The sequence below is a fragment of the Myiozetetes cayanensis genome, unplaced genomic scaffold (assembly GCF_022539395.1).
Source record: "Myiozetetes cayanensis isolate MyiCay16 unplaced genomic scaffold, myiCay2020 scf6-25, whole genome shotgun sequence".
Lineage (NCBI taxonomy): Eukaryota > Metazoa > Chordata > Aves > Passeriformes > Tyrannidae > Myiozetetes > Myiozetetes cayanensis.
The window spans coordinates 9,575,733-9,602,219 of record NW_026087853.1 but is presented as its reverse complement, the minus strand read 5'-3'; the positions used below and the strand labels follow the sequence as shown (position 1 = coordinate 9,602,219).

Sequence of the window (26,487 nt, the reverse complement as noted above, 5' to 3'; positions counted from 1 at the left end):
GCTACTTCTTTGACAATAGTTAGATAGGGAGGCTATGAGGATTTTCAGTACTAGGAGAGGAAATGGTTTTGGCTTTAACTCCTGTAAATTATTGCTGTATATTTTAGCTCTATACATTCTGGCTACTGTTCCAATGGGGAAAAATTACCATGCTAAAATAAATATACTTTGGCAATCTGTAGCTCACTGTTGATAGCTGCAGCTTCTGTGTGTAGTGAAATCTGTTCTGTGCAGAAAAAAATTTCTGGTTTAGGTACTCTGATACAGACGGTGATGGACAAGATGCCTGTCTCCCCACTGAAGTCTGAAGACATCCACCTGTTGCTTTTTGTGAGCACAGAAACATATTCTTGAAAAGGATACAGTGGCAGCAGAAAGAATTTCATGTTTTTCTTGTCAGTCACCTGCCAGCACAGTGCACTGAATCAACTCACTGAGGAGGCAGAGGTAACAGAGGTTAGTCTGGCATGGGCAGACAAATGCCACTGTGCATCTGGGACATGACAAGGAGGTTGGAGGGAAAGGAGAGAGAGAATGTTCTGCTCAACCCCAAGAAGCTTGAAGATCTGGTTCAGCCCATCTGGTTCCATCACACATGAGGATGGGACATCCTAACAGAAAAAGAGAGTTTCTTAAACTCCAGCTGCATCTGATAAGTTTTCTTCCAATAGACAGCACTACTCACAGAGTACGCTTTGTACGTTTGTACGAAGTACAAACTTATGAAACCAGCTAACAGAGCCTACAACTTTATTGTCTGTGTATATTCATGGCTGATGAGATCACTTCAAAGGATAAAGGACAAACCTTTCCACTAAGGATAATGTTAGAGTTTCTGGTACAGACATTTGCAAAATACTCCTGCTTTGCCAGCGAGGTGGCACTGCGCTGTAACTGATATTTTTTCCTTTCCTCTTTGCAATATGTATTAGGGTATTTAATCAGTCATTTTTTCCCCTCACGTGGTGGTCTCACATACGGTGTCTATGTGACTCTGCTGACAGCCTCAGATTCTAGCTACTAGAGTCTGCTGGGACCTTTAGGAGCTGTTGTACTAATTACTGGCTTTGTGTTTCTCATCACTGATGCTGATTCTCCTTCTCCAGACTCTTGCAACAATGAAACAAAAATTTGATTGAACTTCTCTCCAGCCAAAAGGTGTTATACTGCAAACAGGTCGTTGGAGCACAAGTACTCCTATCCGTAACAGAACTTCAAGGATTCCTTGCTGCTTCTGCATTTTCAGAGTTTGAAAAGTTGCTCGGATGTGGCTGACCAGAAGGTTGAGGGTTTCTATGTTTAGTGTACAAAAAGAAGTTCTTCCCAAGTAAAATTCTCAATCTCAATCTGCTTTTTCCGGTATCTCAGTCTTTGAACACGTTCCTTATTCCTTTTTAAAAAGGTAGGATCATTGTGGGGGATTTTCTTGGAGCAAATGAAAGATTGTATTAGTTTCTGGACAAGGATCCATCAAGACTTTTTTTCTGGATTTAATTGTTGCTGTCAGTGTCTTGGATGATCTGATGCCCCTGATTGCTGTAAAAAGTTCCAAAGGAAATATTCCAAGGTTTCCATGAATCCATGTTTCCCAAGAATAACAGACTGTTAGGAGATCACTAGACCAGCATTCCTCAGTCTGTGCTCAGCACTCAAGTATTTTCAGGTGAAGAAATGAGTGCAACACCTTGGATATTCTTCATATCTAGACCACTGTTGCATGAGATTCTTTCCAATTTCTAATGCAAAGACCAAAAAAAGCTAAAAAAAATTAAGGTTATCCTCCGTGAAATCAATAACATCTGCTAAAACATAGTTATTATATCTATAATCTATAATTTTCAGAAACTGTTATGAAGACAACGGAGATTTGGATCAGAGTGCTTTTGGTAGTAAACAAGCTAAGTAAAAATGATTTACAGTTTGGTTTGCTCAGGTGGAAGGAGGCGAGAGAAGAGAAGAGAACTACCCTGAATTTACAGAACGCTAGGGTTTCTGTTTTGGAATTATTTTAGTATCTGGGTAGATTCTGTTCCAACAGATAGACTCTAACAAAAAGGATTACAACTCATTGGAGATGAAAATAGTTTTTTATTTAAATGACAGTTGAAGAAAATAGAAGATATGGAAAAATTGAGATTTTTTTTTTTGCCTATTTTTAGCAATCTAAGGGGAACCCGTGAGACATGGAAAAGTAAAAAGTAGAGTTATTCTAAAAAATAGGCAATTTTTGCTTACCAGTGTACCTATGAAAAAAAAAAAAGTCTACAAAGCAAGAAGAAGAGAGGAAGAAGAGAGTACAGATGTTGAAGTTTGCAACGGCCATTATAACACTGTACATAGCATCGTAAGAACAAGCTTTTCCTAATGCAAGATGTCAGTTTTGAACAATAGAGCTGATATTCAGTAGTTAACTCAGAAAATAGAAGAAATGTGTCATCATTTGTCATCAGAGTATATCTATTTACAATGCAAATTAGAGCAGATAATTTGACATGGATGAGTGCATGGATAAAACCTATGAACTCTACAGATTCTCTACTCTTAAAGTTTTGTAAAAAAAGAATACAAGGAGAAATTTTTAGGATAGAAGGCAGAAAGATTAAACCCTTCCTTTGACTAGTTGTTCAAATTAATATAGGAATATCACTAAATATCACTGAAATCACAGAATGTTTGTAACCATTTTAACTACCCAGGTTATCTCCTGGTCAAAAAATGCTGAAAAGTTCTAACATAACAGGGCTTCTAAACCGGCAAGCAGAGAATTTACTACCTATGAGAGGAATAGGCAACCTTGGAAATATGACAGCATGAATGTGAACAAATAACTAAGAAAGCCAGAATAAAAGCAAAGTGAACAGACTGACAAAGAGCTGCTAATATTTACCCTACAAAAGCACAGGCTCACAGAAAGGAAGAGTAAAGGATCAAGCATCATTACCACTGCACATTTTCACTTCTGTAAGGTGTCATTGACCATACCCCAGCAAAGCTTGGTCTGGTGAGCTACAGCAAAAGCTATGAGGCAAAGTAATGTTTTGGTAGTAAAAGGGAAATAAGACAAGCTGGGAAGCCATGGAAACAATCTATGCCTATAGAGTCAGATAGGTACAACCTACTTTTATACCAAAACTTTTGGAGAGCTTGGAAGACGCAGTTTCTGCCTCTCACACCTTACTCCTAAGTGTTATCTTTTAAACTATCCCTCGTTTTCTACTCTTCCTTTTTTCTGTCCTTCACTTCCTCCATTCTCGGTTAAAACTAAAAGACAGCATTACCAGCAGCAAACCTTTTCAACATCAGTGACGTCATTGCCTTAAAGTACCAGTAAATGGGCAACCTGAAGCTTGTGTGTGCTTTCCAGTGTGTATATTTTCAGACAGGTAATCTTGAATTAGGCCATTGTAATTCTAGGGGAAAAGCAGATGGCTGTGTAGGGTTTTTTTTTTAAATCACATTATAAGGATCTCTAGTTGCTTCACATAAAAACAGACAAATTAGTAAATGAGGTCTGATGGAAGAAATCACTGCATCTGCAGGCAGAAAATAGGCCCCTCAGGAATCCTAAAAACCAGCAGAACTTCTTTAAAAGAAGAAAACAATGAACAAGAAAAAAATACAAAGAATAAGAAATATGCAGTCTATTTCCTTAAGGGACAGTGTAAAGGAGGAATAAAGAGATTTAACAGCAAAAGGTACAGAACAAAACGGAGAATTTAAATTGCCTTGTGGTGGAACTAATGTTTTTTCTTGATCTGTTCGGTGACTGCTGAAGGTAGAATTTGAGGTGTTTTGGTGGGATCTCTTTTTTTTAACTCTGAAGCCTCAGAAACATACAATATTTCACCTTCCGTGCTTTTTGCCGGGTCTCTCCTGAAAGACTTGGAGCTCTGATGCCAATGACTAAGGAGAGAAGTCTTCAGATTTCTGAAGACAAGCCCCACAATTAGCTCTGCGCGAACAGCTGGAGTTAAGTTTTAAGGAGACCAGAGGCGTGTTTAACACCCCTCCCCACCAGCAGACCTCCCTTCTCCCGCTCCCTTACAGGATTCCGCAGGAGCGCAAGGTGCGCAAGCGGCGCGTCTCCGCCGGCCGCCCCAGCGCAGGACCGCGGGCTCGGAGGGGCTGCGCTGACCGGCGGCTGCCTCGCCCCGTGGGCAGCTCCCCCACCCGCGGGTGGAGGCGGGCAGCCCTCCCCGCCCTCCGTCCCCTCCTTCCCCCCGCCCGCAGCGCCGCCGGGCTCCTGCGCCACGGGGCGGGGGGTGCTGCCGCTTTCCCGGCCCCGCCGTCCGTCGAGCTCCCCGCGGAGCGGCCGGAGCGGAGCGGCCCCGTCCCGGCCATGGGGCTGCGCGCCGCGGGGCTCCTCGGCTGCTGCTGCTGCTGCTGCCTGCTGCCCCTCGTCCTGCCCGCAGCACCAGGTAAGGCCGGCGCGGGGAGCGCGGCGGGCACCGGCAGCACGGGGATCCTCTGCCCGGGAAATGTCGCGGTGAGGGGAGGCGAGTTGGGAAAGTTTCGGGAGTTTGCCGGGGCCAGGCGGGCAGCGGCGGTGGCGGGAGTCCTCCCGCAGTCCCTCGAGGGCAAAGGCTTGCTCAGTCGTTGCTCCGGCCAGAGATGCTGGTACCTTTGCGACGCTTTTCCTTAGCAGCAGATGGAATGCTTTTCTCCTTCCATTGGCGTAGTGTGTCAGTGGCTAACGGTGATATTTCAGAGTATTACTTAATGCAAATACTTAAACAAACATAAACAAAAACTGCGACTGAGGTATCTTCTCCTTATCTATGCATGATTTAATGAAAGTGATTATTTTTACCCGATGTAGGATTGAAATGAATTCAAGAGTTTTCTTGTAAGTTATTTTAAATGTAAGTTCCTTCCTGACTGAAGGTACTTTTGCGTTTCAAGTGGTTCTGAAACAATGCATTTGGAGCAGCATGCTGTGAAACGACATCCATGGATCTGCTCTGACATTTCTCTTAAAGCGGTGTATAGGGATATTACATATGCGTTGTATGTGCTAAAGTGACTTAGTATTCTTTTGCTGTTAATTCTTTATGTCATTTCACTTGCCCCATAGGAACATTCTATAACATGTTCCAGATTAAGTTAATTTAAAATCTTACGTTGCAAAAACGTTTGTTTGAAGAAAAAAACAGTACATTATACAGTCTGTGTTCTTTTAAAACATCAGTAGTGTGTATAGGACATGATGGGCTTTTTTTTTTGAGTGTTAATTTTTCTCGCATGATGTTTATAAAAAAATCTCTTCTTCCAGGCGTGAACTGTAGAACTGGCTGTCACCCAGAGAACGGATTTTGTGAATCTCCCAATGAATGCAGGTAAAAGAGATCTGTCAGACAGGGCTATTAACACGGGAGTGGACCTCTTCAATAATTCATAGTCCTGGTAAAACAGAGAGAAGCCGAAATGGTTTGCTCTTTGAAAACATGGAACTGTAATGGAACAGAACTCTACTACAATACAGTAACTGCAATAATAGAGCATAGATGTCTAGATACCTTTTTAATTTACTTTTTCCAGTACAAACTATTTACATCGATTACCTTTTTTCTTTCTCACTGAATGAAAGGGTTTTCTTCACATAAACTCCTTCTAGTGTCCCAGAAGCACTGATGGTATCCTTTTGTTCAAATAGTCCAGTTTGGTATACAAAAGTTTATTTACTGTGCCTCAAAAAGGGGAACATCCTTGTAATTATGTTTATTAAAAATAAACTATGTCTCTATCTTGTCTTTTATTTCTTTCAGGTGTCAACCGGGCTGGCAAGGTGCTCTTTGTAATCAGTGTGTTCCTTTCCCTGGGTGTTTGCACGGCAGCTGTGCCAAACCCTGGCAATGCATCTGTGAGGAGGGCTGGGTTGGCAGCCTCTGTGACATAGGTTTGCACATCCTTTCCTGTCCTTGAGCAAGTGAGGGAAGCAGCCCCATCTGGTGCTGGAGACATGCAAAGGCCTTATGGAGAACTAATTTTAAAATACTAAATGGTAGCTCCAGATAATAAAAGTATTCTGGGCAGCAGCACATAAACCTCAAACTTGTATAATAATTAAGGCAGGAGCATGCAGTGTCTTTTGTAGTTGGGTGTATGTGTGGGCAAAGTGTTAACTCATTCTATTTTAAACATTGATTATCATGGGCAAGGCCAACAAATAACTGCTCCCTTGTTAATATAAGGCCTTTTTACAGAAATACAGTTGTCTTGTATATATTAAATATAATTTGAAATATTTATGTAGCAGATTATATATATATATATATATATATATATATGCTACTTTCTTAATACTTCTTGAAAACAAAACCACTGTGCTTATTTCTTCCTTTGCTTAACCCAGTGATGGTGCAGTGGAGTAACATTACTACAACTGAGGAAAAAAGTCTACCTGAACAGGCTGCCACTTCCCTCTCAGGTCTGAGAGGGAAGAGCTGTGTGTGGGCTCTCTCTCCTCTCGCCACTCAGAATGAGCCAGCTTAGCAGAAGCAAGCTGAATAATTGGCCTTTTTTGAGCTGGTTTATTTTGGCTAACACAGGCAAATGCTCAATCAAAGAGATCTGAGGAGACAGAAAACACATGAACATCCAGGAGCATGCACCTGTTCTGCCCACGTAGGTGCAGCTGGAAGAGGACAGGTGTCCAGGGACTCATTCTCTTTGAATGCCTTTCAGGCTTTTGTTGGTGTACGGCTTATAATTTCTAGAGTATTCCTGAGTTCTCCAATGCATAGCCAAAGCAGTAATTAATGATGACGGTTTGAGCTGGGTAAGATTTTCAAGATGACTAAAAGACTAGGAAGATTTTGGGTAGTTCACATCCTTGCAGTGACATGGACTTTGGTGCAAGGTTCTCAGGTACTCATTTACCTTCTCATCAGGTTTTACAGCCAGTACTCACTGGCTGCACATGTGAGAATAGAGGCTTCTTAGTTTAAAGCTAGTCCTGGTATGTTTACAGGAGCTGTGGTAGCAGTAAGCTCTCAGATACTCTGGACACATCTCACAGATGTGTTTGTACCTGAGGCAGCCAGCCACCTAAACTCATTACAGTTGGTGAGGAGTAATGGTTCCCTCTGTGATCTACGATCATAGATTTCCAAATCTGGACAGAGCAACCACCGCCTTAGGAGGCTCAGTTCTATTGCTTATCAGTAAATACAAAGGATCACATTTTTAAAGGTACCATCCTCACAGCTACTTTTAAAAGCTTTAAGTGCCTGGTTGAATTTGTTAGTACTAATATATCTTCGCAATTCTGAACCTTGCAAAGTTTCCCTCTTGCAACTGATACTTAGGATGCAAAAGAATGCATTGAAAATTACTACCCATCTCTTTACGGAAAAATATTAATTTATTACATAATCATTAACATAGTCCTGTAATACCAGAAAAGGTATCCCTTGTTTTAGTGCAGAAACTATTATTTCTCTTAACACTCAGAGGCATCTTAGAGTCTTCTTTGCTGATTTGAATCTAGATCCTCATGAAGAACAGCCAAGAATATTCAGCCGAAAAGACATAATCATCTTTTCATCTACAGTGACATGTTATGTTGACAGTCTTTCATCTCAGTGGTTTTACCTACTCTAAATGCGTTGGTTAGCCACAAGGGATCAAGAGTTCTCTCGTCTTCTTACTACTGGAAAGTTGCTACAAATTGTTATCCTGACCCAATAAAGCACGGAAACCTCAAATGAGTTGATTGCTCAGCCCCTGATCTTATCATCCTCTGCCAAAAACCTTGTTTCAGTTTTCTGGTTGTATAAAGTCATTACAGGCAGCTACAACTCATTTACAGGTACCCCTGAATGAAACTTGATCAGGTTAGGAAAATAGAAGGAAAAACCCAGACGGGAAAACTGGGAGGGTCTGGAGTTCATTGGCCGCTACTGCCAACACTTGAAATATTTGTGAAATACAGATGTAGTCACAGCATCGTATTTGCTTGCTAAGCATAGGAGTGAAAAAGATGATTTGGACTGGTGGTGATATCTCTTTTTTTCTGTTTTCTAGAAAAGTTAGTGTATGATCTCCTTGTCTTGGAAGCTCCTTTCTGGAGTAGTTTTAGATCACCAAGTGATTTGCTAATGCCTGTGATTGGGTAGCTGGTTTTTTTTAGTGTGGGCAGCCTGGTTCTCAGTTCAGGTCAAAAATTACCTTCCCAGTACTTCAGAGGCATGCAGGTTATACCTTGTGTTTGATCCGCTGTAAACATGTAGAGACGAATCAGTGGTAGCATTTATGACTATTATTGCAGTCGCATGGACGTGACACTTGGAGAAACACGTCTGTGAGTTGGTCTTAGTGTTAACGCTGCTGATTAATCTCTGCAGTGGAGTGCACCAGCCTGCCCAACTGAATGCCATGGCATCTTCTCAGCTTGCGGAAACACAGCCTCGAAGTCAGGAATATGAACACCTGGAACCAGGCTGCAGAGTGCAGTTTCCCTCTGCAGCTGATACACACTGCACAGTACAGGAACCACATCAAACACTGCCCATAACAAAGGGAAAATCAATTTAGTCAATTTATTTCCATGAAAAAATGACAGCCCAGTCAGAATATGTGATCCACCTTGCTAAATCAGATCTGTCCTCTTGTGACCCCTGGCTGTGCCTACACAGTCATGTTAGCAGGTCCATGACCTTCTGCTTGAATCCTTGCCTCAATTTGTCTAAAAAGCCAACACATGGTGTGAGCTGGGAGTATACTGTGCCGCTTGTCACTTGACTGCTTTGCCAAGGGCATGTGTTGGTAAAATGTCATCAGAGACTGCAGGTAAAGCCTCTAATGCCCATGCTAGGCATGCACGAGACAGGAGTTAAAAATTCTGCTATGACACACCATTGCTAGATGTGTCTTCCTCAAAAAGCACTAAGTGATTGCTTCATGTACTGCAGCATGACAACTTAGTTTTAGGCAAATATTAATTTATTGGTAATATGGTTGTTGCCATTCATAATACATATGTAAATGTATCAACTTTTTTTTTTGAGTTCTCATCTGAGATTCAGTTATCACTTAAAGCAAGTAAGTCAGTTGTTCGCCTTTTGAGAGGCGAAAATAGAGAAAGTGGGCTAACTGAGGCTGTGTATGTATTATGTTTTAAAAGGATCTGGTACAACAACCTTTTAAGTTATGTTTTAAAATTAAATCCCTGACAGCAATGTATGTGTATATGTGTGTGTATACCTATGTGATACATACCTATCTATCTGTATATATATATATTTCAGACAGTTTCCATGCTCCTGCATCAGAGAGTACATGCTTTATTAGCTGCCTTTAGAGCCTGAGAAAATGGTTGACAGACAAAACTGCTCCGAAAAGCATTCAAGGTTATTTTGGTCCTTGTGAAAATTGGACCTTACACTCAAAGTGCATGCTAAGTTGTTGTCTTGCAATGAGAACAGGCTAATACATTTGAAATAGAACCTTTTTTGCAGTGAAGATTGTATTTGAAAGCTAAGGCTGTTGTTTTGCTATGGTTAAAATTTTGCCGTACCTCATGATGTCGTGTAAATTTTGTTTTGTGCTGTGGAAAGTAAAATAAAAATGCCCTTAAATCTCTTTTCACCTCCTTAGAAAGTGTGTGTGTGCAAAGCATCAGATAGCTTCCAGTCAGCACTTCTCTGCAGCTGCTCCATAAGCTGGCTAAAATATGCACTTGTTTGTTTATTTAGTTTTAATTATTTTAAAAATTCATTAACTGTTTGAGTGGGAATTGGCTCAGCAGGGAAATTGTAAAGAAAATGAGATGTGTGACTTTGTATCCAGACATCATATAGCTCTCTCTTCTGGTACAATTATGTAAGGGTTGAATGTAGCCCAGCCAAAAGATGAAATTTTAGCAGATTGTTTTTAACTTGCTGATCTCTGTTTTTATGAAATTTTTGTTCATAAGCACATAATGATATGGGCAGGGAGCAGAGAGGATTCCCAGTTCCTGATTGCTTTATCAGAATTCTGCTCATGGAGAAGCCAAGATTGTGAAAGGATGGCTAGACTACATAGAAGTTCTTTCTCCCAAACTAATATTTTACTTTTAATATTACTCATTTATAGAATGGAGCAATTCTAACATATTTTGCAAGGGGGCGCTAAAAAGAGAAAAGCTGAAATTGCTTGCAATAGTTGAACAACTTGAACTCCATTTTAACAGATGAAGGAAAAGATCAGAATTAATAAAATGCATGATAAAGGATTATTAAAGCTGCATTTTATGTGAAATATTGCATACCGTTTACTTACTCTTTCTCATTAGACTGACTGAGCCCTGTTGGGTTTTTTAAAACAGATATTCACCCATGTTCTGCAAAGCCCTGCACCAATAACTCAACATGCATAGAGACTGGTGATGGAGGATATATTTGTCTGTGTGCCCAGGGATTTACAGGAAAAAACTGCCATCTCAAGAAAGGACCCTGCATTATTAATGGGTAAATATTGATTTCTGGTATGAATTTAAAATCCACACTTCTACTGACTAGTATTCAGAATTCTTTGCTAAGTGAAGTATCTCTGTCCTAAAATACATAATACTTTCATAGTGCTGATATTATTATTAAACTTTACAAATCTCATCTGTAAATATTTTAAAGATTTACAAATTATCAGCACTAGTTTTTGTGCACAATTTGAGTACTCAAAGTGCTAATTTGCACATTTTATTGTGGTGAATTTATGCTTTCACATGATTTTTGTAAAAAAACTTGAAGTAACCTCCTATCCTGTCCTCTCACCTCTAGTGAGGGATAACTGTATGTACAAAGAATATAGACTGTAGAATATAAACAGTAGCCAAAGACACAAGCTACCTGCACGAAAACATCTAGTCCACCAATCTGTCATTTTTCTTAACTGACATATAGTGATATGTCCACAGGTTACTGAAGGAGATAATCTCACTACTATCAGAACAGGATGTGGGAGACCATTGTTCTGCGTTCTTTAAGAGAAGTGGAACATTAAGAAAAGCATTGCCAGTAGGTTGAGGGAGGTGATCCTTCCCTTCTACTCAGTCCTGGTGAGACACAGGGTGAGACACAGAGGGCTGGGTACAGTTCTGGGCTACCCCATATAAAAAGGACATGGCCATACTGGACTGAGTCCAGTGAAAGGCCATGAATATGATTAAAGAGTGGGAACATCTCTCCTATAAGGAGATACTGAGATCTGGATTATTTAACCTTGAGAAGAGCAGGCTCTGAGCAACGTACCCATGTATATGAATACCTGATGGGCAGAAGCAAAGAAGACAGAGCCAGATTTGAGGTGCTCACTGAAAGGGCAAGAGTCAGGGGACTAAAGAACTTTCAATGCACTGGTAGAAATACTTAAAAAAATGAAGACCTTTCAGTGTTAAAGAAAATGTGAAGTGGTGAAATCTTCTAGCTTGTCAGAGATCTAGTCCCATATGCATACAGAATGCCTTTCTGTTGGATACAAGCTTGGTAAAATTATCACCTTAAAATCACAGTTTTCTTTTAGGAGATTGCCTTCTTGCTCTCTGTTGTTACCCTCTGATTCTCTTTTTGCTCAGCAATAGATAGTAATGAATATTCAGATCTACCTTATGATTGAATCTTCCTGAAGACTTGTACACTCTTGTTTAAAGAATGTTAACACCTCTCACTCTCTCTGGCATGAATTGCTATTTTTCCACAACTTCATGTCAGTGAATTTTTTTACGATTACTTTTAATTGGTAAATTAAAAGCACTCACACAGTGCTGTCTGCATTGACTTTCAGCTTCTAAGATAGCTACTCTCATTTGCCTATTTTTCTTCATTGACAATGAGGAAATTTAAGTTCCTTGAATGCACAACGAATCATACCCAAGCCACTTGCCTAATGTAGGGGGTATGAATAGCTTTCTCAACTTTTCATCTCTAGAGCAACTATTTCAGTACTTCAGTGTGAACATATATCCAAAGGACAAGTGAGTTTCAAAAGTATAGCATCAACAAAATAACACAAATTAGTTCCATGTAATTCCTTAAAATCCGTATGGTTTTAAATTGCTGAAACTACATTTTTGTGTTGGTACTCTGTGTTTGAACTGAATGCTCATGAGCTAGTCTGGAAATCATAAACAGTTTTTCTTAAGGAAACAACATAATTGAAACAGTGATTCTTTTTCTCTAAGAAGCTGTCTTTTTTCAGGAAAATGAGCAGCAGGCTCTGAAAATCTGCTTTTAGTTCAAAAAGACAACTGTTCTCAGCATAAGCATTCTGTGTCTGCTAACAATTCACAGTCCACCAGAGGGTGCATCCCACATCCTGGAAAAAGACCTCATTCACATCTCACTTCCTTTCAGTTCCTCTCTACCTCACTGGTAATGTTAACAATGGTGATATTACTGAGTAATTACCATTACTGCTGGCTCCTTAGTTAATATTCACAGATGGAACCAAGACAATTCACAAATCAAAGTGTTTGTTCTAGTCTCTTTACATATATCTGCAAGTTTTGCCTTAAAGCAGAGCTTCAAGGGGTACTTTCTAAAAAGAAACCACAGTATCTGGAAAGCAAAGAAGTGGTATGTACATATTTCCAGAACTAACCCTTCATGTACCACGCCTTGCAGTGTCAAAATGCCAAAAATGCAAAGAAACTGAATTTAATCAAGGAAATAAATATTAAGGCTTCATTTATTTAAATATATTTAAATTAGACAAATGCAATAAATACTAGTAATAAATAAATAAATAAAATTTTCAAAAGTCTGCATATTTCCTCTTAACTATTCTTTTTTTCAATTGCTCACATTTCTGTAAGGTTCAGAAAAAAGTTTAGACATACATTCTCCAGCAATTTCTTCCCATTTCACTAGAAAAACCTGAAATTCAACCCAGCCATGAGGTTCAAACCTCTACAGATTGTCATATCCAAAACAGCTTGGCCAATTTTCCATGGGACCTGTAAAGCTACGAGAGGGTGCTAAACTCTTCAAGAAGTCCATAATCACTCCCAAGACTGTACAACTGCAACTTCCATATTTTACTTAAAGGAGACATAGTGGCTGGTTACTGTGTTAAAGTCGTTATCACCTTGAGTTGTCACTAACAATGGCTTTGCCAAAGCTCAGGGACAATGACACCTTTTCCTTTCCTAATACTGCTTCCAGACTTCCAATATGTTCTTTTAGTAGCTTTTATTTCCAGCCAGCATCTACAGTGAAGGACAGTACAAGAGGACACAGCAGTTTATGTGGAAGCAGCAGCAAACAGACAGATCATTCCTCTATCACAATACTCAGGGCCTCCTGAGGCCACCAAGTATTTCAGTCCCCAGTGAAGCCAGAGGTGCTTGGAGTAATCTCTGTCATAGCTAGTCCCAGAGCAATGGGTGGGCATTTGAATAGCTCGGCCTTATTCTGACCAGGGGTCAGGGACCACTTGTAGTCAGGAGCTTAGATGTCCTTCACAGTCATCTCATTCAGACATCAACAGATCTCTTAAGTCCCCGTGTCCCACCATGGAAATCCATAATGGCCTGTTGCTACTGACCACTGCATATGCGAAATGTCTGCATCCATGAAGCTGTGATGTTCAATATCCCCAGGATTTTCCCCTGAAAATGTAACAATTAAATAACAGCTTGGACTTCTCAACTATCAACTGGTACTGTGCTGTATGTCTTCGAGAAAAGTGTTGCCAAAGAGGCTTGTCCTAAGTTCTGCCAAATCTTTTTCATTTTTTTACAAAGTAAGTTTTAAAAGCTTTGTTCATATATGATGAACTGTCATGAAAGTGGGATTTGAGATTTATTTGTAAACCTGGGACCCAGGGACCCTTCACTGCCAGCAGAGACAGCTGAAAAACCAAGTCCAGTTTGCATAGATCCACTGAATTGACACATTTATGCCAGTCAGCGGGTGGGCCTGTCCTTTGGTATTATGCTCAGTAAGGCACAATTGCATTGTAAAGGTAAAAAAGATCTCTCAGTTAATTTATGTCACTTAAAACATAGTACCAGGCTATTAGTTGTTAAGTTTTTAAAGAGTTTGCAGAAAGACTTGGTTTCCTATGGTCCTGCCCTCACATTACAGCTGTCTTTGCCAAGGCTGAAATGATCTCATTTATATTTTTTATTATAATTATCAAAATTTTTACCTGAACAGCAGTTTGTAGGAAAGTATCTGCTTGCTTCTAAAATTTTTTTTGTGTCATGAAACACCAGAGAGGCACAATAAAAACAAAATGTAGTTGCTATGGCAGACTGTTTTGCTCTACCAATACAATATATAGATTATCTTATGAGTAATCAGGTAGAAAAGAAGCAGCCCTGCTGCTCATGTCTTTGTTCTGTCTTGTCTGAATAGTTGCTCAGCTAAATAGCTCCAAGTGTATGAAAACAGTGGGAAGCTTAATTTGAATAAATGTTTGAAATAATTTAAAATCCCTTCACAGCCCTTCAGACTGAATTTATATACTAGTATACTAATCCTGCCCGAAGGGTCAGCAGAAAATATTACAATCTGTGTTGGCAAAGCTGTTGAACAAACTCATTCTTGGTTCAAATTCATTGACTTTAGTGGATTTGCACTTGGAATTGGCTCTTTGAAGAAAACCAGCTCCTTTTGTTATATAAAGTGTTTCAAAATAGCTCCTTTCATTGGACATCAATTTTGTCTATTTGTTTGTTATCTTTTCTAGCTCTCCCTGTCAGAATGGAGGAACATGTGTTGATGACAACGGTTTTGCACCACATGCTTCCTGTCTGTGCCCTTCTGGTTTTGCTGGCAACTTCTGTGAAATCGATAGAGATGACTGTGAATCCAACCCTTGTGAAAATGGAGGCACGTGTACAGATATTGGTGTGGGTTTCAGCTGTTCTTGTCCCCGTGGCTATACAGGAAAGCTCTGCAGCAGCCGTGTCATATTCTGTGCCAGTGGCCCATGTGAGAATGGAGGGACTTGCAGTGAACATCCCCAGGGAGGGTTTGAATGCATATGTAAACCAGAATTCACTGGTGTTACCTGCAAACATCCCAGCAAAAACACAAGTCTTTCTGGAGTGAATATGGAAACAAAGCATAAGCAGAATTACAAGCCACCCTCAAAAGCTCATCATAGATCAGTGCATCAACAGCAAGAAATCCTGAAAATAACAGTGAAAGAAACAATCCAAAATGCAGATCCTTTTATGAGTAGAAGCCAGGTGATATGTTTTGTTGTTCTGGGCTTGCTTACATGTCTTGTTGTCTTGGGTACAACGGGGATTGTTTTTTTTTCCAAATGTGAAATGTGGCTTGCTAATGCCAAATACAGTCATCTCCTGCGCAAGAAAAAGAACTTTTTTCTGAAGTCTAACAATGGGGAAAACCTCTCAGTTAATATTATCTTCCCAGAGAAGATCAAATTGACTAATTACACTAAGAACTACACTGCCATCTAGGCCCTTGAAAGCCAAGCAGCAACTTGCAACTTTTAATAGCAATATGTAAAATTTATTGCCTGTGGTTGGTCTCAGTATTTGTGGGTATATTTGCTGTAAATTGTGCTGAGTGATAATGAAGAAATGTATCTGTCTAGCTAAGGATTTTTTCATTCCCCAAAATAAAAGATAAAAAAAAAAAAGGATAAAGAGCAAGGAATGTTAATTTTTATTTCTTTTTAAGGCAGCTATTTTTTGTAAAATAAAAAAATAATTTACCACTGGAACTGTATTGCAGCTTTCTTGTCTTGTGTGTAGTGTATTTGGCAAATACAGTACTTGTAAATTACTTAGTAATGCTTTTTTTCTTTTTAAAATAAACAGCAGTTAAGGGCTATACTGGTTTATTTATTCATTTTTAAATGTTACGCTACAGCCAAGTATGCTACAAGTGTCCCTGCTTAATTCTTCCGCTATACGTGATAAAGACTTTAGAGACTGCAACCAACGGGAGCAAATTCACACTGGTGCCTCAGCTATTCAGTCAGTTTTGCTATTTTTACATGCCTATAAGAGAGATTACTCTTTCTATAGAATCTTACAGGTCTTTGAGATATTAATTTCAGGTCAAAGGTCTCTTGCTTGAAATGCTGCATCTATAAATTGTTCTATTTATCTATTTTAAAATGTTAAAAAGGTGTTCAATGTCTTTGATCACACTTGCTTTCTAGAGACCTTTTAGAGATTTAAAGGATCTGATTCTGACTTTTCTATAAATACTCCTTAAAGAATTCTGCTGATAGAAGTATCCTTCATGCCTGTGTCATGGGGAGAAATAAAAAGATGTCACGTGTCACCTGAAATAGAACAACTGCTTTTAATTCTTCACTTCTGCTTTTTCTGTCGCATTTCAAGGCGAGGACAAGGTTTTCAAGAATCAAAATCAGCACTGACAAACAGGCAAAGGGTCATGAAAGCCACAAAATTGTCAAGGGCCTGAGGGCATTAGTAAGTCTTAACCTCCCTGAGGAGCTTCACCTGGGGCTCTCACCCATCCCCTGCCCAGGTCCGTTTCAGGTCAACCCAGTGCTGTTCTGGTCTGAGATACGGTGTAAGAGTGCTGGTCCTCACCTCTACTTGCTGGTGGATCTGGGACTACCTTCTGTAGGTAGCCCATCTGCTGGACAGACCCTTTGTATCTGTGCTCCAGCCCTGTCTCTGGCCCTGTCTCATTTTGCTCCTGACTGGAGCCCATGGATGGACCCTGGACCTGGTTCACACTTGCTGTGTCTGGAAGTGTCGATGGACACGGTTACCAGCACCAGCTCTGGCAATGTGCTCAGCTTCTGTGAGACTGGGCTGTTGGTGAGGGCATGGGTATGTCCCACCATGGTGCATGACCTTCTTCCAGCTTCATTTCCTAACTGGTCAGCCTTACACTGACTGCTCCCTATGAGAGAAAGAAAGAAACAAACAAAACCCCAACCAAAAAACCCCAACAAAACCAAATAATTTTTAACTACTGTGCCTAAAGATATCTTTAATTGCTGTTAAGTAACAACTTATTTCCCCAGCCACCCTAGATAGGAACTATTAGCAGCTGCTTCTAAGCTGTCTATTCCCAAATCCACAAACAGCTATTCAATTAAAAAACAAAACAAAACAACACAAAACAAAAAAGCTTTAAAGCACATGCAGAGTATTACAGTAGAATTTTTTTCTTCCTGTAACATCACTTAATTACTATGCATACATAGCAAGTTTGCTGTATTGCTGATAATATTTGCACATATCATAGCCTTACAATGTAGTGTTATAGTGTTCAGATACTACTATGGAAAGTTGACTTCTAGAAAACAGGGTGAAAATTTTAAAGGAAGCAGATTCTCCCTGTCAGAACTCTTGTTGGGAAGACAAATATTCATCAAACCCAGCAACTTTTCAGTTAGATGTAGTGAAGTCTGAAGGTGACATAGAAACCCAGATGAATGTAAAACTGGGTAAACAGAGTTGAATTTCAAGCCATGAAACATGAGTCCCAGGAATTGACACATTTCTTTTAAAACAATATATTTTAAACATATGATTCAGTTTTGTGCATTTTAATGTAATCTGTTCTGTGATTAGAAATATGTTAGGCTCAATTTGGAGATAATCAGAAACATGGATAACTCCATTAGGTAGCTTGCAGCTTTGATTCAGAACCAGTTACAGCTTTAGACACTTGTTAGGAATCAGTGATTAAATTCTTGAGTCAGCTGTACACCTTTATCTCCCTTTGAGCAGAAGCTCCCTCAGCCCTTATGTCTTTGTCTGCTCAGGCCAGAGCAAGGTTTCAAGTAACAAAGCTTTGTATTTTAAACATTTTAAAACGTTACCTTTTTTTTTTTTTGGCCATGTTGACCTAGTAGGCAGCTCCTCCATCACAGTGTATTTCTTTCTGTATGTGAGCTGAGCATCTGCTCAGCATGAAAAAACAGATTTCAATTCCCAGTATCCTTCCTATCATTGGTGGTGTCACTGAACAGCATAGAAGGCTGCTATTGTCCTTCCATACTCTCCAAAGGGAAAAAGTGTTACCTTAAACATGAAAATCTGGAAAAAGTAATAGCTGTCTTTAGCTTCTCTGTTCCTGAAAAGAATTAAACATAGGTACGTTTGTTTCTCATATCTGTGCTGTTAGTGTAGTGAATAGCTCCAAAGACTTATCACCACATCATTCACAGAGAACTGGGATGAAAAAAAAGATTTGGATCAGTAGCCTGCAACACATCTCCAAAGCAAGAAGTTTAAAACAAGCATTGTGCATAAACACTGACATAAGAACAAAGAAAAGACAGAGCATTGATACCACATCAATTTTATGTTAATACTACATATTATTTATGAATTGACAGAGAAAAACATATCTGTGATACTTATTGCCAGAGGTAAGAAGCTATGTTGCCATGTCTCACCTTTTTTATATTTCCCAATCTCTCCCTTAGTCAGCAGTGATGTCTCTGAGACTCCAACTCACCTCTGCCTTACTGCCTGTGGAAACAAAGAAATTAATACAGACAACTAGGCTGAGGGATGGGTTGGGACAGTGGGATGGTTTTTTAAGGACAGGGGCTCCCTCTTGTCCCCAGAGTATGGGAGAATATTGATATGTATGGGAGAATATTATTTGTATTTTAACTATCTCCCTTTGAGCCATCTTAGCCTCTGTTTCTCCTATTTTCACAAAAAAAGACCTATAGATGTTCTACAATTACCTGGTTTTTAGAGACAGGTTGTGGATGTTTTTCTGCTTTTTTGTTGGTTTTTTTTGTGTGTGTTTGTTTTTTGTTTTGTTTTGTTGGTGGTGGTGGTTTTTGTTGGTTTTTAAGTGTTTGTTTTGGTTTTATTTTTGGGGGGAGGTTGGTTGTTTTGGGGGAGGGGAATATTTCACAACCATAGTGGGGGAGAGCTCTGTCTGCTGTAAAAGTAGAACATATGAAGAAAAAATCATTGAATTCTGGACAAGGCTATCTAAATATAGAAGACATACATGGCTTTTATTTTTTACTACCATTCTTGATATCAGTCTATAAACCAATAATATATGCATTGCTTTTGATCAGTAAGTATCCTATTCGTAAATGCTAAACCATCTGCTGATGATATATCCATAGCAGCTCAGCTAGTTTGCTCTCTGGGTTTGATAACCTGAGTTCTGTTTTCAAAGAAATATTTAGGTCCAGGTGGAACATGGTATTCCTATCTAAAACAGACCTTCAGCTTTTCAGTATGAAACTGGTTAAGGACCTGGCTGCAGGAATATATACAAACTGTCCCTGAAGACAACAGCACAGATTACACTGCCTGAGTACAATACTTTTCACAACTATGTCATTCCCTCTCCAAGTTCTCAAATTTGCCTTGGCGAATTTATTTTCAATTGCAGCCTTAAGGGCAAAACAATTTGCTACAGATATAGAACTCTCTCTCTCTTTTTTTTTTTTAATACAAGATTTTCCTGGCAGAACTATGTGTATATGCATCCAGAGAACATGAAATCATTGCACATGTACTATACATACAGTGTGAATTTTCCAAAACACATCTCATTTACTATGCATTTCTTGTGAAGGAGCCATGGACAAAGCTTGCATTTCTGGATGTCACACAGCTAAGGAAAATATCCAGTTCTGACTGGCTTAGGTGAAAGAAGTGTCTTGAGAAAAGACTTTTGTAGTTGCTCAACCCATATTGGAGCCAGCACTTGAGGGCCAGTTTTGTTGCATCTCTGTGGCCATCAAATGAGATCAACCCAGATAATATACTGGGTATGAAATTTTGCTTTTATGACATCAAACAATATTTTGAAGTTTCTCCTCATTTTTTTTGAAGGAAATGAAGATATGGTTATTTTAAAATAACGTTTCAGGAGGGCAAACAAGACTTCATATAAAGGGGAACATTTCAGTCTCAAATAGAAACTGAACTGTTGCTCTGGGATTTGAAGGAACCATTGAGTTAATTAATTTTGTTCATTAATTCTAAAACTCAAAATGATGCTCAAGATGGAGAACTTGTGCTGGAGGTCATATCTGAGTGAGGGTCTCAGAGAAGTTCATAGGAACATAGTGAAGAGTGTAGTCCTTTGCAATCCACTGCAATATGGACAAATTTTGCAGGCACAGAACAACATTCTTTTATTTTCATGGTCTCTCAAAGACAAGGTTGAGCAACTTTAAAGATGCTAAAATATGACTGTGATATAATATAAAGAAGAGGGACTAAGCCAGGCTTAAAGAGGAGATTTTATTGGACCAAATATGTTTTTATAATGTTTTTCCCCTTGAAGGTTGGAGCAAAAATACTGTTTTATTCTTCCTCTCTCCATCAGCTTTCCTCTTTCAGAATTACATGCTTGATATTTATTGCAGCCTTATACTGTGTATATCCGCTTGATGGCAGCATTTGAACACAGAACCGTTTGAATCTCTTCAAACTGTTACCTTCGCATTTAACATCGGGAAGTTTATAATCTATTCCCAGTGATTGGTTACAGGAAAATGGCAAAAGGAGAGAACGAGAACATGCCAGTAGTTCTTTGTCTGTAGGTAACCACTGCCCGTGCCATGGTGAGCTGCAGCATAGAGAAAGACAACGTTTCTCTAACAGAATTGCTGTTCTCACTTGAAATTAAACTGAGAGTAGAATTTAGCCATTCATCTAACTTGTACATGGCTTTTGATAGATCAAATGCAGACAGTATAAAGTGTTCAAGGCCATATTGGATGGGTCTTAAAGCAACTGGGTCTAGTTGCCCCCTGTAGGGGAGGTAGAATTATATGATCATTAAGGTCCCTCCCAACCCAAAACATTCTAGCATTCTATGATTTATAAACAAAACTACCTGAATGAAGATAGCTTAAATGAAGAGTCGCTGAGATGAAATTAAGAATAAGGAAAGGAAAACCAATGAGTATTTTACATAAATTCAGGTAAATTGAAAGATTTTGGTACACTAGTATACTCCTAGCCTCTCCCATTTTACTTGTCTATTTTTAAACCCCAAAGGGCATGCACAGCAACTTTATCAATGATCTCATATTCATTCTCATGCTCCTCACACCGTGTGGTGAAATTTTTCTTTACCTGTCTCTGTCTTACTGACTTTCAAAGGTGTTTAAATTATAAAAAGGAAAATACATGTTTTAATTTTTTAAAACTTTTTTTGTGCCAAATTCAAGGACAGAACTTCACTCAGATTTCCAGAGCAGATGCAGGCATCTCCCAGCTTGCTGTGAGTTGTGCATATACAACATTTCCAAAAAGAAATAGTTAATATTTCAAGAGGCTAAATAAACATGGAGTTGATTGGAGTTATTCCATTCTACCTTCCAGTGTTTAAATTACTGGAAGTATTTCAGGAGTCCTGCATCTTATCATGGGCAAGTGTAAGCTTTGAAGGGATTCAAGCCTCTGCTCTCACCTGTGCCTGGTTTTCTTCCTAAATAATGGGACTTGGAGGACTAAGGAGATCTGACTGATCTGGTGGCTGGGAGCCTGGATTGCTGAGAGATATGAGAGGCAGGCTGTTTTCAGGGAGTGTTGGAGCAGTCTCTGTAGTTTTGAGCCCAAGAAAGAGTTAGTGATGCCTCCTTGCTGAGAGAGAACAAAGATTGCCTGGAAGCCAGAGATGAAAGCATAAGGAATCACGTGTGGGCTTACTGTTGGGAAAGAGCCATAAAGGAACGAAGTCTGATGTGGAGCTCTGTCTGAGGGAGTTTTTCTTTAGACAACTGCAGGGCTGTTATACTCTAAGAGATTAACTCAGCAGGGGAGATCTTAGTTTTGCGATTTATAGAGCACGTGCAAGGTTGTGGGAGCTAAGAGGGAGAAGCTGCAGCTTTATCAGGTTTACTCTGCACAGCTGCCTGCAGGCTCAGTCCTGTTTTCCCCTTCAGAGAGCTGGAATTGTCCAATAGTTTCAATGGAACTGCTGCTGTTACCTTGGGGTGTCGTCTTCCTTTTGAATATCAGTCCTTTTGATATCTTGCTCATTACTGCACGGATTCCGCATTGATCTTGGCTGGAGACTTTCATTTTTCTATCCTACGGTCATGATCTTCAGAAAAAAAAAAGAAAAAACCCAAAACTGACTGGTGAAAAAGGGTGCAAAAAATTCAGGCTGTCCCCCCAGCCTCAAGACTTTACTCTCTAGAGAATCCAGTAGGAAGGATTGGAGATTGTTAACTCTGTCGGCCAAGTAACAAAATTGCGACCTCTTTCCAGTAGCTTTCTCCAGTTCATAAGTAGGTAGATCCAGGGTCATCATGTCCACTGATACCATTTTCAGAAGTATGAGTTTGGGGGTAAAGGAGCTTGTTTAACACTATGCATATTAGTGTCTCCAATACATCTGTCTTTGAAACTATTCATGCTAACTACATTAGCATGAATAAAAGCAAACAGAGTGGTGGTAGAGCATTTAGCAGTGGAAGATCATGCCCAAATCAATGCAGACTTAATCCACTAACAGCTTTAGCAAAAGGCTTCATGTTCTACTTAACAGTGGCACACAAAAAAGAAGAAAATGGAGAAATAGCCTAGTTTAAAGAGACAATGGAATGGTGAGTCCAAGCATTTGCTTTGAGGATGTGAAGTAAAACAGTGGGATGGTCTCCACAGAGTCCCAAGGCAGAAGAGGAATGAAGGCCACCCAGTTAACCTGGAAACAATGAACCTCAAAGTCCTTGTCGTTCTAGCAGGCGTGACTAGCTTGAGGCAGGGGAGGAAATCTAAGTAGGTGGCATAGCTAGGAGAAGCAGGGAATTCAGGCTTTTTTCTTTCCTTCTGTTCCCCCTGAGATGTGGTGGTTAGATTTGCGATACTCTACCCAATTGCTTACAGGCGGCAGGGTATGTGTGACCACTACAAGATGATGAGGAACTGGCCATCCTGTTATGGGTGAGTGTCTAGCATCCATCTCACAGTTTAAAGAGAAGGCTGAGGAGGAATTGAGGAGGTTGAAATGGGATTGATGATATTCAGCAAAGACTATCCTAAATGCCTGAGGTGCTGAAGGGCCGTCTGTATCCTGATGATGCCTACAGCTCGGCAAAAATAGTGTTGTTCTATTGGATAGGACTGTGATGTCTTTCAAAAATCAATTGTAGCTTAAAAGGGTTCCTTGCTGTTCTTTCTTCTCACCAGTCTTTGGAAGAACTTGATGTAGAGGAGACAAAATGTTATTAAAGGCTGTGGTACAAATATTGGAGCATTAAACTATCAGCCTAAATAGGTCTTCAGATGTATTCTCATAATAAACACTTACATATGTTCTGTCTCTTGTGGGCAGTGCTGAGTTTGCAAATGAGCGAGTTTCCACTGAAAAAGTTCCAGCTAAGGCTGCCCACAAGCCTCTGCCCAATCAGTATTCATGTTTTTCCTAAAGAAATACATTTTCCCTGAAGTTAAAGTGATGCAAATGGTTGTGTATTAAAAAAAATAAAAACTAATAATGAAAAAAGGAACAGTCTGAACATGGACAGTGTGTGCTTGAATGTTTGCAAGGTGCTTTAGCAGGCCATGGCTGTGGTAGTGAGCAATGCTGTGACTAGATGGTGCACTTGCCATATCATACATAGAAACTGCAAATAGAGTGGTGATAGCTGCTCCTTACACAGGTATTTGTGAAAGCTCTGGCAGCGATTACTGTGTGTATATCTGTCTTCGTGTTTGGGGAAGGATAATTACAGCTATGGGAGAAGTGGGAACTCTGGGTTTTGAGAACATATATTGGGAACATATATTCAGTATAATAAGTGCACTCTCCTCCCCCCCCCCAAAAAAAAACCCCCAAAGAAACAACACAACTAACAATGCACTCTAAATGCACTGTAGTATTTCTGTCCAATCGTTCAGCAAGCCTTATTTGCTACTATTTGTATTGTCTTGGTGGCACTTATATTATAAACCATGCATATACTGAAAGTTGTCTGACAATTCTCTTTCTATGAGCCTGTGCTGGAGCTGCAATAGCAATGCTTGAAGCAAATCATCGACATTCATGTTTCCCATGCTTAGTATCTGGCTCTCAGACTAATGTTGTTTTAAGTCTCAGCAAAAAACCAGCTTGGTTTCCAAGAGTGAGAAGACATTGTCTTTTCTATTTGTTATTTAAAAATAATAATCTGACAGTCGTGTTGAAGCATAACAGCACAATTCTGAGGGCTGCTCATACAGACTTGCTGTCCTTTTGACATGAGTTTTACTGGGCTGTCATGAATTTCTAGTTATTAATGCAATAGGTAAAACAAGTGTGAGGGCAGCCAATGCCAGGTTTATCAGAAACAAGCATTCCATGTAAATGTCAAGCCTCTTAAAAGTAGAAGTACACCTCCTGCACGTAGGAGATCAACCCTCACAACATCATAGAGCTTCTGGTTGAAATACATTCTCTCACAGATAGCAAGTTCTTGTGCCTTAACTGCCCTGGTTACAGGCTGCATGAAGCTGCCCATCCTGGAGAAAAAAAAAAAAAAATTTGAGTTGTTTTGTCTTTCTGTTTCAGTGAACTCAGGATGCCTTATGTTTGTTGTGAGCTGCTAGTTGCACATGATTACAGGATGCAGCTGGCTGTGGTGACCTCTTATCCTGCAGAAGCATGTGGTTCTCTGAGCCTGAAGTGTGAGGGACCTCAGATCCTTCCTCTGAATTCCTTCCAGTGGCAGAAATGGGTATTTTAAGACTGTTAGACTGAAAAGCTTCATAATGTTTATTCAAAGCCTGCCTGAGATCCTTGCTCTTGAAAAGGGCAAGTGGGAAGAAAATACATTTGCAGTTTGATTCAATTTTTGCGTGTGTGTGTATGTCTCTGAATAAAGATTTCAGGATAAAGCTCCTATTCTGAAATTAGAAACTGGAGCCACAGAGGGCCCTAGAGTTGCATTCTCATTTGACTGAATGCATTCTTTTCAAGTTCATTGAGAATATCATATGGTTGCTGGGATATATAGGTTTAGTCCTTCACAAGGCACTGTGCATCACCCATATGGCAAACTTGTTTTGTCTTGGCACACCACTGCTGGTTCGGCTCAAAAATTTTGGCTGGAGCAAGGCTCCAGTAGTTCTTTCATTCTATCCAAATGGTCAGGTTTTTTTTTAAAAAGTACACTCTGCAGAGTCAATTTCTACTTGTGAGATATCATTTTGACATGAGGGAACAAAAACAGTGCTGTGAATGACACTCTTCTATAGGTGCTAAAAAGTGTAACTGAACTGATTATTAAAAAGAAGAAAATAAGAGAAATAAGTACCAACTTTTCTTTGAAGCAGCATTACTGAACGGTTAGTCTTGCTGTGTTTGCCTTTTAGATCCTTTTTGGGCCTACAGGGAAACTGGAGAGGAACACTTCATCAGGAACTGTAGTGATAGGACTAGGAGTAATGGGTTCAAACTGAAAGAGGGGAAATTTAGATTAAATATAAGGAAGAAATTCTTTACCATGAGGGTGGTGAGCCACTGGAACAAGTTGCCCAGAGAAACTGTAAATTACCTGTCCCAGGAACTGTTGGCCAGGTTGGGTGGGACTTGAAGCAATGTAGTCTAGTGGGAGGTGTCCCTGCCCATGGCAAACCATTCTGTGATTCTTTCCAGAACAACTGAGTTGCTGAGACTGGACCATGGTGGAAGAGGGCTGAAGGATTTTCTCGGGTGCAAGTATTTTAGAAAGATTTGTCACCACAAAGGCTGGATGGTAGCATATGTTTGGGTTTTGAACTCTTTCTTCCTATGAAAAACAGTGATATAATATTGTTTTTATTTGTACCAGAGACACATTCAGTTGAAGCATAAGATAGATAGACAACACTTTAGCATGCACTGGTTTTGACTCTCATTCTGAATTCTGGTCTGCATTCCTTCTCTAATCAATAGCACCAAAATACTTTTAGAATAAAAGCTTCAATTAACAAACATCACCTCATTCTTTTGGAAGTCCTGTGAGAGGTAATTGTTTTTATTTTCCTCAAAATTAAAGAAATTATGCCTCCGTCACACTCTGTCTATCTTAGAGCTGCTCCCCTACTCAGTGCTTCTTGAACTATTGAAAGGCTTTTATTCCATAATGAAGATTTTAAAAGAAATATCAGAAGTTTGATTCCTGTTTTTTCTCCTTTGTGTACCAGTTTTTGTGTCTGTGGTCTGATGGTAAAACACACTGCCCAACAACCAGTGGTATTGGTTGCAACTGAGTAAACCCTCTTTAAGCTTACTAAACCAAATGAAATGGCATTATGTTTTCCAGCAGGGATATAGACTGTGTTAGCATAAAATAGTCAAAGGGTAGTTGATGATACATATTTACCAGTGCAAGAGCGAGTTTGAGCTGGTAAAGCATATGTGCTGAGGAGGCTGAAGAAACAGAAGGTTTCACAGGGGCAGGGAGGTTACTTTAACTGTCATGTTATGACAGCATGTGTTCATTACTTTTCTGGGCATGGCCCTTTGTTCTAGTGCCTTGATGGATGTGCTAAATCCTACGTGGCACTGAAGCCCCAGAGACTCAGAGTGCAGTATTAAAATAAAATAAAATAAAATAAAATAAAAATAAAAT

General features: G+C 39.6%; 1 protein-coding gene across 1 annotated transcript; it reads left to right on the top strand.

Annotated features, from left to right (window-relative positions):
• The first annotated feature begins 4,290 nt into the window (after positions 1 to 4,290).
• DLK1 (delta like non-canonical Notch ligand 1) lies at positions 4,291 to 15,791 on the top strand. The gene is made up of 5 exons (XM_050336547.1): positions 4,291 to 4,418; positions 5,273 to 5,336; positions 5,766 to 5,896; positions 10,310 to 10,451; positions 14,674 to 15,791. Exons 1-5 carry the CDS (start codon positions 4,340 to 4,342, stop codon positions 15,413 to 15,415), a joined length of 1,158 nt encoding a protein of 385 aa, XP_050192504.1. The 5' UTR covers positions 4,291 to 4,339; the 3' UTR covers positions 15,416 to 15,791.
• Positions 15,792 to 26,487: the final 10,696 nt, after the last annotated feature.